This window comes from Enoplosus armatus, chromosome 18 (assembly GCF_043641665.1).
Source record: "Enoplosus armatus isolate fEnoArm2 chromosome 18, fEnoArm2.hap1, whole genome shotgun sequence".
NCBI lineage: Eukaryota > Metazoa > Chordata > Actinopteri > Centrarchiformes > Enoplosidae > Enoplosus > Enoplosus armatus.
The window spans coordinates 20,969,832-20,988,918 of NC_092197.1; the positions used below are offsets into that span (position 1 = coordinate 20,969,832).

General features: G+C 44.2%; 1 protein-coding gene across 1 annotated transcript in view; it reads left to right on the plus strand.

The window, feature by feature from the left end:
• dcc (DCC netrin 1 receptor) overlaps positions 1–19,087 on the plus strand; it is a 225,532-nt gene that overhangs the window by 135,316 nt on the left and 71,129 nt on the right. The window contains exons 13-14 of the mRNA XM_070924473.1: positions 16,040–16,181; positions 17,605–17,715. Coding sequence (XP_070780574.1) covers positions 16,040–16,181; positions 17,605–17,715 — 253 coding nt within the window. The remainder of the gene's footprint in view (positions 1–16,039; positions 16,182–17,604; positions 17,716–19,087) is intronic.

The following is a 19,087-nucleotide window of genomic DNA, read 5'->3' on the forward strand; positions in this document are numbered from 1 at the left end:
ATGTTTCCAGCGAACGGCTCGTAATTCATGTCCATATGGAGGAGGCCCGGACCGCGGGTCTGTGGAGAGCTGACCTCGTTTAGCTTTCTGTCCGCGTATTTTCCTGCATGTGATTGATATTTCTCCGCTGATCGGCTCTCAGGTCAGGGGCTGATCGACGAGCAACGTCGAAGCCCCTTGCCGAAGTGTTTTTCATCGAGCATCGAGTGATTATTGAGGAAAATACCGCGACTTGAGACAAAAGCAATCGATCGCAGGATCTTAGATCAAGACTATCTAGAAGACCACAGCTCAACACTTTTACATCTTCTTTTAACCCATCAGAATGTGAGAAACGTCTTTTTTTTTAGCAGTTTAACGATTTTAAACTGTCGATAACGCTTTTAACATTTTAACGCTACAGATTTTAACACCACAGACCATGAACTTAATCTACTTTTAAACCTATAAAACAGGCTGTAAGTACAGTGCTTACAGTCTTTCACATATTCGTCCCAAAAGCATTCGGAAGAGGACTAATGTTTGGGCCCCGTGACATGTTTTTTTGTTTGTTTGTTTGTTTGTTTTGTTTTTTTATCGCGACTAATCGCAAGCACGGAACAGAAATTCTAGGGCATGAGTTTTACCTGGAGCGTTCCGGCGGCGCACCGGTAGTTGCCTTATCAGCTGAAGCATGCTGGTCGACAGAGCCCCCCGCTTATAGTCAGGTTAGCCAAGATCATGTAGTAGCCACTGCCTAGGGGTCTCATTTATAAAACAGTGCGTAGTGTGGGGGGGGCAGCATGGTGGTTAGCATGGGAGGTAGAGCAGGGTAGAGTGGGTTTGGGGTTCGATCCCCAGCTCCCCCCGTCATGTCGAAGTGTCCTTGAGCCCAAGACTTTGGGAACCGCAGCTCGGTCGCCATCGCTGTGTGAATGGGTGAACGAGACTTACACTATATTGCCAAAAGTATTGGCTCACCTGCCTTGACTCGCATATGAACTTAAGTGACATCCCATTCTTAATCCATAGGGTTTAATATGACGTCAGTCCACCCTTTGCAGCTATAACAGCTTCAACTCTTCTGGGAAGGCTTTCCACAAGGTTTAGGAGTGTGTTTATGGGAATTTTTGACCATTCTTCCAGAAGCGCATTTGTGAGGTCACACACTGATGTTGGACGAGAAGGCATGGCTCTCAGTCTCCGCTCTAATTCATCCCAAAGGTGTTCTATCGGGTTGAGGTAAGGACTCTGTGCAGGCCAGTCAAGTTCATCCACACCAAACTCTCTCATCCATGTCTTTATGGACCTTGCTTTGTGCACTGGTGCACTGTCATGTTGGAACAGGAAGGGGCCATCCCCAAACTGTTCCCACAACTAAGGGGCCAAGCCCAGCTCCTGAAAAACAACCCCACACCATAATCCCCCCTCCACCAAACTTTACACTTGGCACAATGCGGTCAGACAAGTACCGTTCTCCTGGCAACCGCCAAACCCAGACTCGTCCATCAGATCGCCAGATGGTGAAGCGCGATTCGTCACTCCAGAGAACGCGTCTCCACTGCTCTAGAGTCCAGTGGCGGCGTGCTTTACACCACTGCATCCGACGCTTTGCATTGCACTTGGTGATGTATGGCTTGGAAGCAGCTGCTCGGCCATGGAAACCCATTCCATGAAGCTCTCTACGCACTGTTCTTGAGCTAATCTGAAGGCCACATGAAGTTTGGAGGTCTGTAGCGATTGACTCTGCAGAAAGTTGGCGACCTCTGCGCACTATGCGCCTCAGCATCCGCTGACCCCGCTCCGTCATTTTACGTGGCCTACCACTTCGTGGCTGAGTTGCTGTCGTTCCCAATTGCTTCCACTTTGTTATAATACCACTGACAGTTGACTGTGGAATATTTAGGAGCGAGGAAATTTCACGACTGGACTTGTTGCACAGGTGGCATCCTATCACAGTACCACGCTGGAATTCACTGAGCTCCTGAGAGCGACCCATTCTTTCACAAATGTTTGTTGAAACAGTCTGCATGCCTTGGTGCATGATTTTGTACACCTGTGGCCATGGAAGTGATTGGAACACCTGATTTCAATTATTTGGATGGGTGAGTGAATACTTTTGGCAATATAGTGTAGCTGTAAAGCCCTTTGGAAACCGTGACGGTTGAAAAGTGTACGAGCGCACAAAAGCCACCATGGCATCATGGCAAAGCGAAAGGTGTTAATAGAATAGTTAATGGAATAGTTATGGCTCCACTACATGCCCAAGTACAGTTTTTACGATGACGTGGATTAACGCTTTGATATTAAGTGAAATTAAATGTGTGAGAGGCGTCATCATCACAATCTGGCTTCAGCCAAAATGTTCGTACGCATGGGTCAGAGTTTACTTACAGGTTAACTCTCCCGTCAAGCTTGTTTTTTTAATCGTAATTGTAACACAGTCGTAATTGTGTTGTTTGTTTTTTTTAATGGAAAAATCTATAAAACTGCATGTGAACTGTGCTGAACTGGTGTACAGCTCCTCTGCAGCTTCTTGCTGTAGGAGGAAAATGTGAAATCTCTCTCTCTGCCCTCGTTGAGTTTTCTGCCGTCAAACCAACTTTTCGGACAAATCTGACATTCTCTTAACTTTCCTCCAGTCAGTGGAGCGTCACTGTCAGTGTGTGTGTGTGTGTGTGTTGTTGAATGCTTGGTTGAACACACAGCCGGAGTTTACAGTATGTCAGTCTGTAGAGGGTTTTTTTTGTGCCCAGAATTCTCCAGGGAGTCCGACCCGGGGGTCACTGTCTGTGTGGCTGTCAGAGTCAGGATCAGGAGTGGATTCAGGGAACATCCAGCACTCTGCAAACTCTGCAAACTCCACCACTGGTCTAAGAATAGCTCTTGGAAGGGTTCCTGCTTGGAGCGACTAAACCTCACAGTTGAGTTAGCGTGACTCTGGAGAGAAGCTGGACTCTCGTTTAAACGTGAATTCAAAGAACCAGCAGTGGAGGGTCCAGCTGAGTGAAGTGTTCATTTGACTTCTTGGGACATGAAATCAGGTTTTACAGAGTCCATTATGAAAACTCTCAGCTAGTGCCTGTCTATGAGAAGCTGTGCAGGTCATAATTCATTAATTTTACTCTCAAGCACACATGTAATCCCTCTCATATTCACGCATTTCCCGCTCACACGCGTGTTTTCACTGTTACAAGCCCTAAAACGTTTTTGAAAGGATTCGGAGAACTCTGGAATACCGTATCGGGGCCCACATTGATGTCCAGTCTGGACAGATGGAGGCAGCGGGACATGAACTGATCTCTGACCTGGTTTCTCTCTCTGGTGTCATGAGCAGTCAGTTAAGAAACAAGGACACCAGTGTGTTGACTGCGTCCAGGTGTCTTGAGTCTTCAACAGATCTTGAGATCAGCAGGAATCCGGACATGGTTTCGAATTCTCCGCGCAACCTCTCACGAGCAAAATACCACTGCTTTCTTAGACACCATTAAAAATGTGTAATGTATTTGTCAAACTGTTTTTTGGCATATTTCTGGGAAACAGTGTCTAAGCTTGAAGTCTGTGGGTGGGCGTTTCCCCCGTGGCAGCCGCTGACTGACATCTGAGCCAGTGTTGCTAGGAGATGCGCTGCCGTCTCGGGTGGTGTGCTACTGACCATTACACACTATTACATGTATCCTACGGGTGTTGATACAGCACGCTCTTATTTAGTGTTGATTATGTACAGTTGCAGCGTGTGCAGCGTCCCCTCATACCATTCTACATTTAGAGGACCCGTCTTACTGTCAAGTGGACGCTAGCAAGCCAGCTTGCTGAGGGTTAGCAGTGGTTCCCACCAGATAGCCCTGGCATTGCCCCATGATTGCAATTTCACGGTACCCAACCCCCCTTTTCCCTGATTGGCTGAATCATACAACCTATCAGGGTAATCAGGGGTTCTGTGTTTTGATTCCTCTCTCCCTTGTTCGTACAGAGTCAATGTGATTGGCCAGTTACGTGCTAGCTAACCCTGATAGGTTCTTTGATTCAGACCTGGTCCAGTTTTTTAAAAGACTAAATACAAAGGGGACGGGTGCTCACAGACACACATTTTTTTTTTAAAGGAGCCCTTCAATTAGATGTTGTTTGTGACATGCAATGGTCAGAATTAGTTATTTCAATGAAAATTATAATTCAATGATATAGCCTGCTGTAGCTTTAAGATGTTGGTCATATTATCTTCCCAGAGAGTTCACCAGTGTTTTTGCTGCTGCTGTTTACATTCCTCAAGATGAAAATTTTAAAAAGGGGGATGCAACACCCTGGATCATGTTCATACAAACGTTTTTGGCAGCTACAAAGCCCTCGCCCGCCCGCCATCTTGGTCAATCACACCATATTCCCCTGCATCTCCTGCCAACTCACTGCCAGCTCCCAAACCATCAGGGGGAAAAAACAGTTCAAGTGTGGACAGATGAAGCTACAGCAGCTCTACACGACTGTTCTGTTCAGAGATGGCCCCCACCAGGAGAACCACATCAATGGAGAGGTGAAGGGCCCTATCCAGAGCCAAAAAAGCTACCTTTGGGTGAGGTGACAAGGAAGCTTAGAGCACCGCAGACCGAGACTGAAAGCTGATGTCAAGGAGGCAAAGCGGAGACATCAGGAGAGGCTGGAGACACACCAACCACCACACCAAAGATATGCGCCAGGCGATCCAGACCATCGCAGGCTACAAAAGCAGGGGCGCCCCCCCATCATGTGTGAGGCCACGTTGCCATTATTAGATTAATTCAAAACCCTCTATGCTCGCTTTGAACCAATCAGCTGTCAAGTCTCCTCCGCCTCCAGAGGCTCGGGCCACTGTCGGTATCCACAGCAGATGTGAGAAGAACCCTGCTGGGAGTTCATCCCTGGGGGTCATCAGAACATGTGTCAACCAAGCTAGTCGATGTCATTGCTGACATTTTCAGTGTATCACCATCACAGGAGAGTGTTCCCACCCGCTGCAAGGCAGCCACCATCGCCCAAAACGTCTAGAGGGTCTAGTGCTTTGAGAAACTGGATCAACACAGGGTGCCATCTCTACTGCTCTCCTCCCAGCCCTCACACATCTTACACTTAGATCACATTTGTTGAATTCAGCTCCCCGTCCTGTTCACGCTGTACACATACTGACTGAAACTCCAGAAATTGCAGACGACGCCACCACCATCGGCTCGGATTTCAAACACCGACGAGACTTCATATCACGAGGAAATCAACAATCTCGCACAGTGGTGCACAGAGAACAACATCAGCAAAGCCAAAGAGGCTGATTGTTCATTTTAGGAAAAAGGGGAAGACACACACTCCTGTGAGAATCAGCATCACAGAGAACCTGTCATGGACACTACCATCTCCACTCTGGTAAAGAAAGCTCAGAAACGACTGTACTTCTTAAGGAAACTAAAGAAGGCAAAATTGCCGTGCCAAGTTTTTTTTACACTTTTACAGAGGAGCAACAGAAAGCATCCTGATTGGAAACATTACAAACTGGTGTGGGATGTGCTCGGCCCAGGACAAGAGGGCTCTGCGGCGGGTGATTCAAACCGCCCCAAACATCATTGGTACCCATCAGGGATATCGGTGAGGTGAGGTGAGGCCCCAGAGGATACTAAAAATGTGGCGGCATGGTGGCGCAGTGGTTAGCACCATCACATGGGAGGTAGAGCGGGTTGGGACTTCGACCCCCCCCCCCATCATGCTGAAGCGTCCTTGAGCAAGACTTTGGGAACTGTTAAGGCTGAAAAGCGATACAGAAGTATCTTCTGCCGTACCACCAGCTTCATTCTCCTCAATAAATAACAGTTTTCTGTTTTTTGTGTGTGTAACATGAAGGGACTACAGCTTGCATGTTGTATAATGATTAATAAACAAAAGATTCACACCCCCTAAAGACCACCAATAGGGCAGCTATTGCTGCAGAGAAAGCTTTAAATTTCCTCCTCCTTTTTTAATTACAAAGAAATGGGACCAATAAGAACACAAGTCCCAACAAACACTGGAAATGACGTCACACGAGCTGTCTCGGTCTTGTCTTTAAGTTTGACTAAGTGCCAGCATTTGAGAAACATTCTTGTCAGATCAGTTGGGTTTCAGACAGAAGTCAAAACTACATTGAAACCCTAAATCTGGAGTAACAACAGTGCTCCGTATTTTAATACGGAGAAATCATTTCATCCTCCAGCCGTGAAATAAATATAAAATATATACTGTATACTGAGACACAAATGACATTTCCCATTGGTAAAAAGGGATTCAGTTAATTAAGATTTTCTCTCCAGTCTCAAAAGTCATTCCTGATCGTTCCTGTAAAATGTAATGACAGAACAGAACATCCTCTGGGGGTTTTATTACTGTAGTATAATAGCATTTTATTTTGGACGTGGTGATATAACACGGTTTCACTGGCTGCAGAGTTATTCCAGGCAAGTTTTCTGATCCATGAAGAGCCGCTGGACGTGACCTTTACTGTGTCAGAGGAAAGAAAAAAAAGTCTCCATAAAAAAAAGTTTGAACGAAGTGAAGTGTGTTCGTCCATAGAAATGTGCCGAGGTGCTCTTCTCGTGTACGTAAAAGATTTTAAACACAAATTCAGGGAGTATACCTCAGCAGGAGCGCATCTCCTGAATAGGCCGAGCGGTAAACAGCCGAGCTCAGACTGGACCAGGGAGGGCCCTGTGACCAGAAACTCATGAGTGTGATCCTGGATATAAAGAAACATTTACTGCCGTGCACACACAAAGACAAAATAATGATCTTGTTCTTAGCATTCAACGACTACATCTTCCATGACGCTTGCTTCTGGGGTCTATTTCCCGCCTGGATACAACTTGCAAATAACACATTATGATGAAACTGGTTACAAAGAGGAAATCACACCCTTTAGTGATTTACGTATTTATGCATGCAATTTAGTAGCCATGGAAACACTTCCCCCCATCTGAAAGGAAAAGCATTTAAAACAGAGGTACAGAGGCGTAGCTGAAATGATCAGCAGATGATCAAATAATCAATACGAATGTGAAACAAATTCATTTGTTGCAGACTCTCAAAGGTGGGGATGTGCGACTCCCCTCTGTTTATACAGTTGTGAAGTCGATATTTTTGGCTTTTGGACTGTCGGTCGGACAAAACACGACATTTTGGGACATCTGCTTGGCTCTGCGAACTTGTGATGGGAGGGTTTTTTGGAGGAACGGCAACAGACGCACGTAGGGATGTTTTTTCATGGGCGAGGAAACATCTAGGTTGGTCTTTGTGGTACTTGTCCCGCCCCGCTGCGATTGGACGGCTGGGTAAAAAGTGACGAGTGCAGCGTCTTACCCAAAGCTGAACATTTTTTTAACTCTCTGTGAAAGAAAAGAAAAGACGCTCAGTGCCTCGTCACGCTGCTGCCGTTTGTAGCATAGCATAAGCACGTGGCGCTCCCATTGCAAGCAATTCAGTTTAGTAGTTAGTTGTCATCTACTTTCCCTGCAGAACATTTTAGTGCAGATGTCATGTTTAGTTGTGAAGGAGTAATGGCTCCAAATTGAAATTTTATCACATACGAGCTGCCACTGCCAGTCCAAAAAAAAAAAAACTATGGTTAAACGTGGTAAGACGAAAGGATTGGAGTGAGGCCAACGTCAAAACTGCTTGGGAAAGTAAAGTCTTGTCTGTTGTAGGTATGGATAACGTTACCGTGTCTAAAGGTTTGTCATGAAAAGCTAATCAGATCAGGGAACTCTGAGGAATAGATGATTTCGCTCGTCACGCTAACTCTACTCTTTTAGCGCATTAGCTAACTTTGTTAGCTAGTCGTGTGGCCAGAGACAAAACTCATCTCTTAAATCTTTTGCGTTTCAAGTCTTGTACATGACCATTCAGGACATAGTTATAGGCATCTAAAGATTTATTTTCTTTTTACTGTACACGCTTGGTTTCTCTGTCAGGTAGGTGCAACGCTAAATGTCTGGCCATTCCACCAGAGCTAATCCTCGCGTGTACGGGTTAGCTAATCTGGCCCCAGTGGTTCATGTTCACTTTAACCGAGTGAGTGACCGTACACAACTCGTACTTGCTAGCAAGCATTAGCTAACGCGTCCAGGGGATTATTCTGCCTCCACCTAAGCTCCGCCCACACAAAAAAAACTCCCGCCATAATATTTACTAACAGGAGAGGGGTCTATATTAAAGACCTGTTGAAGGAAAGTGATAGTGACAGCAGCTTCCACCGTGTTTGACTGTCAGCGTCACAGACTGTTGCTTTAATACTCGGCTGCCATCTCTGAAAAATCCCTCAAGTATTTCTTAAATATTCTGTGTACGTAGAAAACCAACTGCTCAAACACACCTCCATGTGTATTTTTAATATGTTGTTCTAACAGTTGTTGTTCTAACAGCTGTTTATTTTATGAACACGTGCACACACACACACACACACACACACACACACACACACACAGCATGGTGTTGCATGTTGTATTGCAGAGCAAATAGAGACAGTCTGCCCTCCATGTGATTGCTCCTTTTACCCAGAGGACATTAACACTTACGCGCGCTTACACACACATACACACACACAGTCGATGTGGTTGCAGCTCTCACCCAGAGGACATGAACAAACAATCACAGATTGAATTCAGGGAGTGTTTACTCACCTGGCCCTGTGTGTGTGTGTGTGTGTGTGTGTGTGTGTGGAGGTCACGGGGTGGATGAGGTGTTCTGTATGCAGCTCTCACACTGCAGCTCAGCATACAGAAACAGAAGAGAAACCCTCTGAATTAATTCCACATTCAAGTTTTTTTTTTCTTCCAGGGCTGGCGTTACAGGAAATTCAAAAACCCAGCGGAGCAGAGGGACGCACAGTAACTGAAACTAAAAAAAAATTAAAAAAAATGTATAGTCTGAATTGGGATCAACGGACCAAAAGTATTTCTTTAGCCCTCGAATTTATTTTCATAATTACTCTAAAACACATAATAATCTAAATTTGATGATATGATATTCTCTCAAATTTCAAACTTGTGTTTCCTTTGCGTTGGACAAACAGTTTTGTGATCTGTGAGAACAAGATTTCTTTTTCTTACCTTGGTAAGAGTGCTCTCGAAAAGTTTTCTCGAAGAGAAAAGCAAAAATAAGTGGGGATTGGTGAATCCCAAATCAAACCTCCCAAATCAGTGGGTAACAAAATAAAAGCAAATCGTGGATACGAACAAAAATAAGAGGACATTTCTTGGTATGTGGCTTTCCGCATGAGGCCCCGTTGTTACAATGGCCTTACCAGCCCCGCGGTACGACAGTCTTTCGCACAAACATCCTGTGTGTCCGAAAGCAACGTTGAGAGTTATTCAGGATGAAAACATCACCGCCTTTTTAAAAAAAAGGCTGTGTTGGTGGGGGCAGGTACACACGGGAAGATCAACTATGATCCAGGAAGTCCAGTCTCAGTAACCGATGACTATGACTTCATCTCGTCACTGAAACAGGTTTGGCTCTTTTTGCCAGACGACCTGAGACAGCCAACAGAGACGCTGTGACCCGCAGAATCACCGAATGAAGCATCAGATTGGCGTTAACGTTTAAATGGCAACACACACACACACCGGCGCAGTGGTGATCTGAGGCCGAGGTCCGGCCCCCGATACAGCCGCCCAGTACGCAGATGTATAGACCTGTTTGCGCCATGGCCACTGAAAATTCTCAATTCTGGTTGGCTGGAAGGGGTGAATTGACTTTGATGCGACGGTACAGCTGGGCGCCTGGTGTTTGTAGTTTTAAAGCAATGTGGCAGTATTGAACTGTAGGTAAAGAACGGCAGCTTATAGCTGAAGATCTTGGAGTTGCCGTTATTTTTGTAACCACTACTTCTCACTTGAGGACCATGCAAATTTCAAACGTGCTTTATATTTGCATATGAATCTGAAGTCCAAATCGGGAGGCAAAGGGTGGTTCGCCACTCACGTAACTCATTGTACCCACTTGGAATTTGCACACGAGTAGGTTTACCTGACGAGGTTAGTTTTGGTTAAAAGTTAGGGTTACAGTTTATAAGAGTTTAGTATAAAATAAGCAGTCTGACCGTCACGTTTCCTGCATTCTACAACTTTCACACTTCATGAATGGGTCACAGCTGAAGATTTGAAGTTATCGGGACACACTGGCTCGTTGAGGCAAGAGAAAAGCTTGGTGTGTTTGTACTTTAAATGCTGAAAAATTATATGCTATATGCGGAGCATCCCTTAGCAGTAACAGCATGAGCAACAGCAGATATAGCAGTACTACGTAAGAGTCGTTATGGATAGCGTTCTTGTGGCAACACTAGTAGCATAATATTAGAGAGTGTTGTTGTCTTTGTTCATTATCTTCATTAAGTATCCCTCAGACGTCTCGGCTTCTTGTGATTATTGCTTGTTATCCGCACTTATTATTATCGTCCTCATCTGCTTTCTGCAGGCCTCCCTGCATTTTACTCTGCGCCCTCTGAGGGAAAATTAAAAAGAAAAAAGGACGGGAGACTCCCGGCCTGTTTGAAGGCTGCGAACGGGGGCCACGGCTTCGCTTGCCCCCTCTGCTTTACAACGTCAACTGCATCTGAATACAAAGCAGCTGCAGGAGAGGGATTTCTGCTACCGACATTTTCTGACTCCACTCAGACGGAGAAAAAGAAAAAGAAAAAAAAAAGCAGCAAAATGATGCAGTGTTACAGTACAGCCTGAGGCCACTTCACCTCTAATTCACACGAGGAAAGAGAGTACATCTGAAACAGGCTTAATTGATCCGCGGAGCCCATTTAGTCCGGCAAGCACTGAGAAAGAGATGAAATGGAGCAACTTGATGAACACAGCACGCTGTGCTTCAGCTGTTATGTTAGCAGCAGGTGGAAAGTGGACTTAATACTAGACTGACAGAATACTGACTTGAGTAGGTCAGTTATACATTGTGCACAGTGCTAGTAGCGCTAGTTTTATACTAGCATCCCCATTAGTAGCTCCATATTCACACGGCGCCCATTTTCCTCTGAGCTCCCGCTCAGGGTGGGAAGCGCAAATGCTGCTGTCGTGTTGCGCTGCTCTGTTCCAGCTCGCAAGTCGTATAAACATAGAGGAATCTGACAAATCGTTATCGTGTCACCACCTGGTTGACCGTCAACTGCAAAAACAATGGATGGTGAAAATCCGGAGGGACGTCGGGCCGTATTTCAAGGTAAAACAATGCATTTGGTAGCCCATTAGCTACCGTCTGACGACAGCTAACGTTAGCATTCAACCACGTCCTGGCCTGTTGCTACCGTTTGATGGTGTTACACGATACGATGGGGAAGGCGTCAAATTCATTCTGAAGTATCTACGCACATCTTGGACACATTTATTTAAGCTTGGGAGAAAAAAAAAAAAAAAAAAAAAGCACAGCGCTACATTGCAGCGTTAACGTTAGCTAGGAAGTGCTAAACATCCAGGGAAGGTTGTAGTAGTTGTTGCTGTAGTATTTCCCTCACGGTAGAGACTCGTGGTGGTGGTGGTGGTGTCCTCCTTCATGGGTCCGTCTGCCTCTTTGTGTCTCTGTGGGAGTTGTTCCAACATGAATTTAACTTCTGTATCGTTTCCATGGAGACCTCACATCCACCTGTGTCCTGTCAAAGTGGCTAATTAGTTAATGAGGCGCGTGGTGACGCCCGACCAGACAGAGATAGAGGGAGTGTATGGAGGAATTTGGCCGGCAAACACATTTATTCAATTTGCCCCTCTCCTTTTTCTCTCCCTCCCTCCGTCCTCCTGCCTCTCCGCTCCTCCCCCTCCTCCCCCCTCCCTCTCAGTAATCAGTTCTGCTGTAATCAATTAGCAGGATGAGGAGCAGCGGAGGGAACAGGTGCGGCTAAATGTTAATGAATTCCTCTGTGGCCGTCGTCACAGTAACACTGGCTGAATATTTAAACTGCTTGCTGGCTCACACACCATCACTCTGTGTGTGTGTGTGTGTGTGTGTGTGTGTGTGTGTGTGTGTGTTCATGTGACACCGACAACAGATGTGTGAGTGTGTGTGATACAATCTGTACATGTGTAAGTGGCCTGCCTGGATCCGAGCTGCGTGTGCTTTGTACAAAATGACCGCCCACTTTTATTCAATACTGACAATTTGACCACAACGACAGAAAACACTGGTTTCCGATTGGCTGGCAGGTGTCTACCATCACACCTACTGTAGGTCCACCCTACCGCTTGACCACCATTTTGAATCAGTGCTCAAGGTAATATGCCCTGACTGCTAATGGAACTAGGGAGGTCGTATTTATGAACATTCGTAGTTAAGTCTGTCTTCAAATCCCATGAAAAAAGACCAAAACCAACAATGTGCTATTTCGGTTGTAGCCTGTCTGTGACACTCAACTCAGCAGCTCACTGTAGTGTTTTTATCAACAGGAGGAAATAGTGCATTTGTTGGGGACTTTTTTCAGTGGCGGATTAATCCACATTTGGTGCTCCAGTGAGTATTTGGGGCTGTGAACTACATGAAAATGAATGTTTTTTTTTAAAAACCTATTTGAAAACAGTCGTTTACGTCCATGTTTGCCCGATAGCCATCTCCCTCTCCTTCTTAACCTTCGCCCATTGCCACATTTCTTGGCACATCACCGCCACCTGTCAGTCAGCAGAACAATGCGAATGCCACTGTCAGGGATGTGTGCCACGTCACCCGTGTGCAAGTCACGTGCATGGGCGTCCTAGTTGGCGCGGGCCCGCGGAGATTGGGCATTGAGTCCCTCTCTGGCCGAGCCATCTGGCTAAGCTATCGAGTCCCTGCACACGTGAATATATATATATTTACCTACTAGTCATAATTTGGAGCCAAATATGACTCTGAGCACTACAGATTAGATTAGACTAAGATTGTTTTTATCAAATACACTACCCGACTTTGTTACAGTGTCCCTGAATTTCTAAATTTCCCCCGAGCTCAACGTTGATGGTTAAGTTTCAGTACAATAAAGTTGTAATTTCTTCTATCGTTCGTAGAAATGGTATTACTAGTAGTTGAAAAAAAACGGCACAACCAGCAGGAGAAGCTGTGACAGAGATAATAAGTGATGAGACGAGAAATAGAAGGAGGTACAGAGAGGGGATACAACAGAGAGATGTATCAGATTCTTTTCTTTTTTTTTTTTTTCACTTTTCTAATTCATTAATCTTCATTCATTAATGTTCACCCCACCTAACACTGTATATCAGCAGAATGGTTGATGGCAGCTGCCTCACAGAGCAGAGCACACTGGGGGCTGAGCAAACATCTGCTGTGTGTGTGTGTGTGTGTGTGTGTCAGAGGTGGGTTGTTAACATGCAAATAAAGCAATTAAAATTCATGCAACACACGCCCAAACAAACACACAAACACAGATGCACCCTCATACACGTGCACATAGACATGTGTGCGATGTGTATACGCACATGCACACACACAAACGTGTAGTGAAATTCAAACTGCACACAGCTTTTTTTTTTACCAGAACAATTCAATAAAAACAGTAAAATCACAGAAACAAGTTCAGCATCAGACTCATCTGAGCAAAAATAGAATATATATACAGTGCTTAACAAATTTATTAGACCACCTGTCATAAAAATGAGAAAACACAAATATTTTAGAAATCTATCAAAAACTTGAACTGGAACAACTAAATAGTCCTTATTCACATATATTAACCAAAAATCTTGATATTTTATATGACCTCCTTTGGCCCTGATAACAGCTTGCATTCTTGCAACCACAAAATAAATGTTTCTGTTCAGGAATGCAAGTAAATAACTGTAAATAGGCATCTTAATCAAAAAATAATAATTTTGTGCTTTGGTATTTTTTTCTGCTTTTTTGTAAAACAGTAAATTTGAGAATTCATGGATAACAACAATAATTATATTTTAGCATTAAAGATATCAGCTTGGCTTGCACATACTGGTGGATTAACCATTACAGAAACATAAAATATTTTGGTAATCAGCAATACTGTTAATTTAGGGCAGCGGTGGCAAACACCTTACACTGTGGTGGTCTAATAAATTTGTTAAGCACTGTATATATACACCGTATATATATATATATACATATATATATATATTTGAGGACAGTGTGTAAAAAAGGAAAATTTCTTTAATAAAGTGGAAAGAAAAAACCTAAAGTAAATCAATCCTAATATAACGTAAGATACTAGGAGAAGAAGCTACCACTCAAAACTAAACTAAAACTTCAACGTAACACAACATGACTAAACAGACCTCCCTCCCTAATGACACACAAGGAGCTTATGTACACACATGGACTAGCCCTCGACAGACATAAGGGGAAACTTGACTAACAACAGCATTAAGCATCTAACATACTTAACAATAGCCCGACATAAACAACCCATCAAGAGAAATTATCTCCAAAGAAAGAATTCGCTTCCAGCAAACGATAACAAAGCCAAACAAAAAGAGATTTTCAAGAACTCTAAATTCAAGTCCCCCCCCCGTCTTCCCTCTCCCTGACGGCTTCTTCCTCTCCCTGAGCTCAGTAAGATAAGAAAACAAAAGTGTTACTTGCAAATTAAAGAACGATGTGACAGAATGTTAACTAAGTTGTGTGTATCCAAATTAGAAAAACAACCTGTCATACACTGAACAAAGTATGACGTGTGTGAACGCAAAATACTATGTGTAGTGTAATTTGGAACAATGTTGGGGTGTAAAATGTGACCAACTGTAAAGAAAACACTGGTGGGCAGCAGCTGATGCAGCCACTGATTGACATTGATCCTCAGCATTTCTATGTGAGTACCAAACTTCATGTTGATGGACAGAACTGACTCTAAGAGCACAAGGGGATGCAAAGCAAGAGCAAAAAAATGCAAAACGACCACCAAGAGATGCAAAATGACCACAAAGAGACGCAAACAACAACAAAAAGACGCAAAACGACAACAAAGAGATGCAAAATGTCCACAAAGAGATGCAAACAACAACAAAAAGACGCAAAGCGACAACAAAGAGATGCAAACAACAACAAAAAGATGCAAAATGACAACAAAGAGATGCAAAACGACTACAAAGAGATGCAAACAACAACAAAACGACGCAAAACGACTACAAAGAGACGCAAACAACAACAAAAAGACGCAAAATGACAACAAAGAGATGTAAAATGACAACAAAAAGACGCAAAACAACAACAAAGCGATTCAAAATGACCACAAAGAGATGCAAACATCAACAAAAAGACGCAAAACGATTACAAAGAGATTCAAAATGACCACAAAGAGATGCAAAACGACTACAAAGAGATGTAAATTGACCACAAAGAGATGCAAACAACAACAAAAAGACGCAAAGCGACAACAAAGAGATGCAAACAACAACAAAAAGACGCAAAGCGACAACAAAGAGATGCAAACAACAACAAAAAGACGCAAAACGACTACAAAGAGATTCAAAATGACCACAAAGAGAGGCAAAACGACTACAAAGAGATGTAAATTGACCACAAATGGTAAATGGTAAATGATCTCACTTATATAGCGCCTTTCAACCTTCACGGTTCCCAAAGCGCTTTACAGCTAAGTCTCATTCACCCATTCACTCACACATTCACACACCGATGGGTTCAGTGTCTTGCTCAAGGACACTTCGACATGACAGGGGCAGCCGGGGATCAAACCCCCAACCCGCTCTAACCAGCTTTACCTCCCATGCAACAGTGCTAACCACTGCGCCACCATGCTGCCCAAAGAGGAACACAAAGAGATGCAAACAACAACAAAAAGACGCAAAATGACAACAGAGATTCAAAATGACCACAAAGAGATGCAAACAACAACAAAAAGACGCAAGATGACAACAGAGATGCAAAATGACCACAACTTCAAACGACACGGCTGCATCTGGGGGGTCGTCCTTCCTATGTAGGATGGTGGCTATTACTTGTCTGTGCCCAGGGGCCCATTGTCTCATGATCCATCCACGTCTTCAGTCAGAGGGTGTTTTGCCGCACAATTACTTTATTTTTCTCTGTCCCTGTTGTCTTTCAGAGCATCAAGGTGTCGTGGCAGCCACCTCCGCGCAGCGCCCAGAACGGCATCGTCACCGCCTACAAGATCAAATACAGGAAGACCGGTCGCCGTGGAGACCAAGAGGCCATCGAACCCAACAACTTCTGGTACCTGTTCACAGGTGAGTCTCCGCAGTTTGATTTACTCTACATCATATCACGTTTGAATTCGGAAGCTCAGGTCATTTACTTTAAATATTTAAAGTTCAGTAAATTTGGTTTTACAATCAGCCTGATTGTTTGGACCAAACCACAAAAAAAAAAAGGACCTAGATTTTAAAAATCAGCCTCGTGTCTGCTTGTGTCCGTTGTTTTTCTCCTCTGAAAGAAAAGCAGAAGTCTGCACGTGTGTGCGTGTGCATGTGCACGTGTCTGCATTCAAACTGCCACCAGCTATTATTTCAATTTGAGGTGTGCAGGATTTGAATGAAACTGATCTTCCTTTCCATTATTTTCCACTGATGGTTATCTTCGTCTGTCCGTCCGCACAGGAATTCATTCCCCAGTGGCAGGTGTTTGTGTGTGTGGCTGTCAGCAATAATCACGCCTTTTTCTACTGTCGTTGGTTTAAGAAACGGAATTTCAGTACACAAGATAAAGAATCGCAGCTTCACTGAGGAGATTAAAAGGGCGACACGTTGAACCTTAATTCATTCCACCATATGGTAAACTCAGAAGTGACAATCACAGCGTCTCCAGTTGGAAGGAATTCAAATCAGAGGGTTTAAACCCGCGCGGTTGTTTGCCACGTTTGAACCAAAGGCCTGTGGGTTCCACGGGCTGTATATAAAGGGGGATGACATGGCAGCTCCCCAAAAAGTGAAGCCAAAACGTCTCGATCGCCCCCCCCCCCTCCCGGTGGCTGGCCGATACAGTATAGGTCACAAGCCCCCGCTCCCTCCTTCCATGTTAGCGGATGGGACACGGGCCAAACAAAAAAATAAATAAAAGTACACGTCAGATACATTTTCCCCAAAGATGGTTTTAGTTGGTTCTTATCGCGCTGACGTTTATTCATTTTGTGTTCATTTTTCTGCTAAGTTTGGTTTTAAATGAGTCATTTGATGCTATAGAATGATTTTCTCCATTAAGCCCTTTAAATCTTTGATTTCATTTAACACTGAGGTTACTGTTAAAAAAGAAAAAGCACTGCTGGAACTATCAGTTTTGTCCATTTCCTCCTCTTTAGTAATGTTGTGATTACAGCTGTTGTTATAGTAACCACAGGAATATGTATAGCAGCACGGACAGCAGATGACCGCCCACCTGGAGTCTGGTCCTGCTCGAGGTTTCTGCCTCTTAAAAGGAAGTTTTTCCTTGCCACTGTTGCCAAAGTGCTTGCTCATGGTGGGAACTGTTGGGTCTCTGTAATAACATTATAAAGAGTCGGTCTAGACCTGCTCTATTTGTAAAGTGTCATGAGATGACTTTTGTTGTGATTTGGCGCTATATAAATAAAACTGAATTGAATTGAATTGACATCTATCGTCAGTTATAATGACTTGCTCTCTCTCTCTCTCTCTCTCTCTCTCTCTCCCTCCCCAGGTCTAGAGAAGGGCAGTCAGTACAGTTTCCAGGTAGCAGCCATGACAGCCAACGGTACAGGTCCGGCCAGTGACTGGTACACCGCTGAGACGCCGGAGAACGACCTGGACGGTAAGAACAGAGAGAGAAAGAGAGAGAGAGAGAGAGTGTGTGTGTGTGTGTGTGATAGCAGTGATCTGTGCAACAACATGTAAATACCTCCGCTGTCCCGACACACACATGAATATTTAACCAGTTAAGGGCTGAGATGGACGGATGGAGGGGTGATTTGCCTCAGGGGAGCAGGAGGGAGGGAGGGATGGGAACGGGTGGAAGGAGGAGGGGGAGGTGGAGGAGAGCGGGAAAGGAGAAGGAAGAGGAAAGGTATTTGACGAGATACTTATAATTTGAGAGACTGTGAGCACACGCGGGTGAAAAGCATAAACAGCTTTGTTAAGATGAGAAAATGAAGGTGTCCTGGAGCAGCGGAAAGAGGTAATAATGATCTCAGAAAAGATTATTCCAGTCTGAGGGGCCTTTGTACGGGGATGACCTGTGTCCTGCCAAGGTGAAACAGCATGAATCATTAGTTTTATCATTTATTCACTTCGTTAGATAGAAAATCTGGCTCTTGGAATGCCTGGAAGTGGAGGCCTTGTATGTGTGTGTGTGTGTGTGTGTGTGTGTGTGTGTGTGTGGGGGGGGGGGGGGGGATTATGCTTTCTTCATGGCTTCTTTTAATTGGTTGTATTGTTGTTTAACTTTGGGCAGAGGACCAATTGCATTTCACTTCTTTGTTCTCGAAATGCTATATAAGTGAAATGTACGCTTCCCTCTGCGAGACTTTCTTCTGGCTTCTTGTGACAAGGTGTGTCAATATATTGTACTATATATATATATATATATATATACATATATATATGTTTTGTGTGTTTATTTCAAGTGTTTGCAGGCAATTTTACACGACTATCCATCTTTGAAAGTCCTGTGTACAAAGAAAAAGGGCTGTTGCGTATAGGATATGAAGATCTCCATGGAACCAGAATGTGTTTTACATGGGAAGGACATAAATAAACACATCTGAAGATAAACTGAACCCAAAGTTGTATGAAAACCGATTTTTATTGACTCTCCTTCTAGTGCCACCATCAGGTCAGGTTGTTGTGACATATTCCAGAACACGGTGTTACAGTAAGCCACGACATTTCACAATCAAAGTCACTGTGGCGTTGGGCACCACCCTCGAGACAAACTTCAAATATTTTACCCTGCTGGTGGTAAGGATGAAGTTGTCTCTCTCAGTTGCTGAATCACCACCATCATTTGGCACCGCCAAGGCTAGACGACTTGGCTGCTGCTGCAAAAAAATGTCATGAAATATTATTAATGGGAAGACGGAGAGAAATCCAGTGGGCCACTGGCTTCAGCTTTGGTCAGCAAAATGATGTAGAAATGAATGTAGAGAGTGGAAAAAAAAAAACAAAACAAAAACCAGCAAATGGGC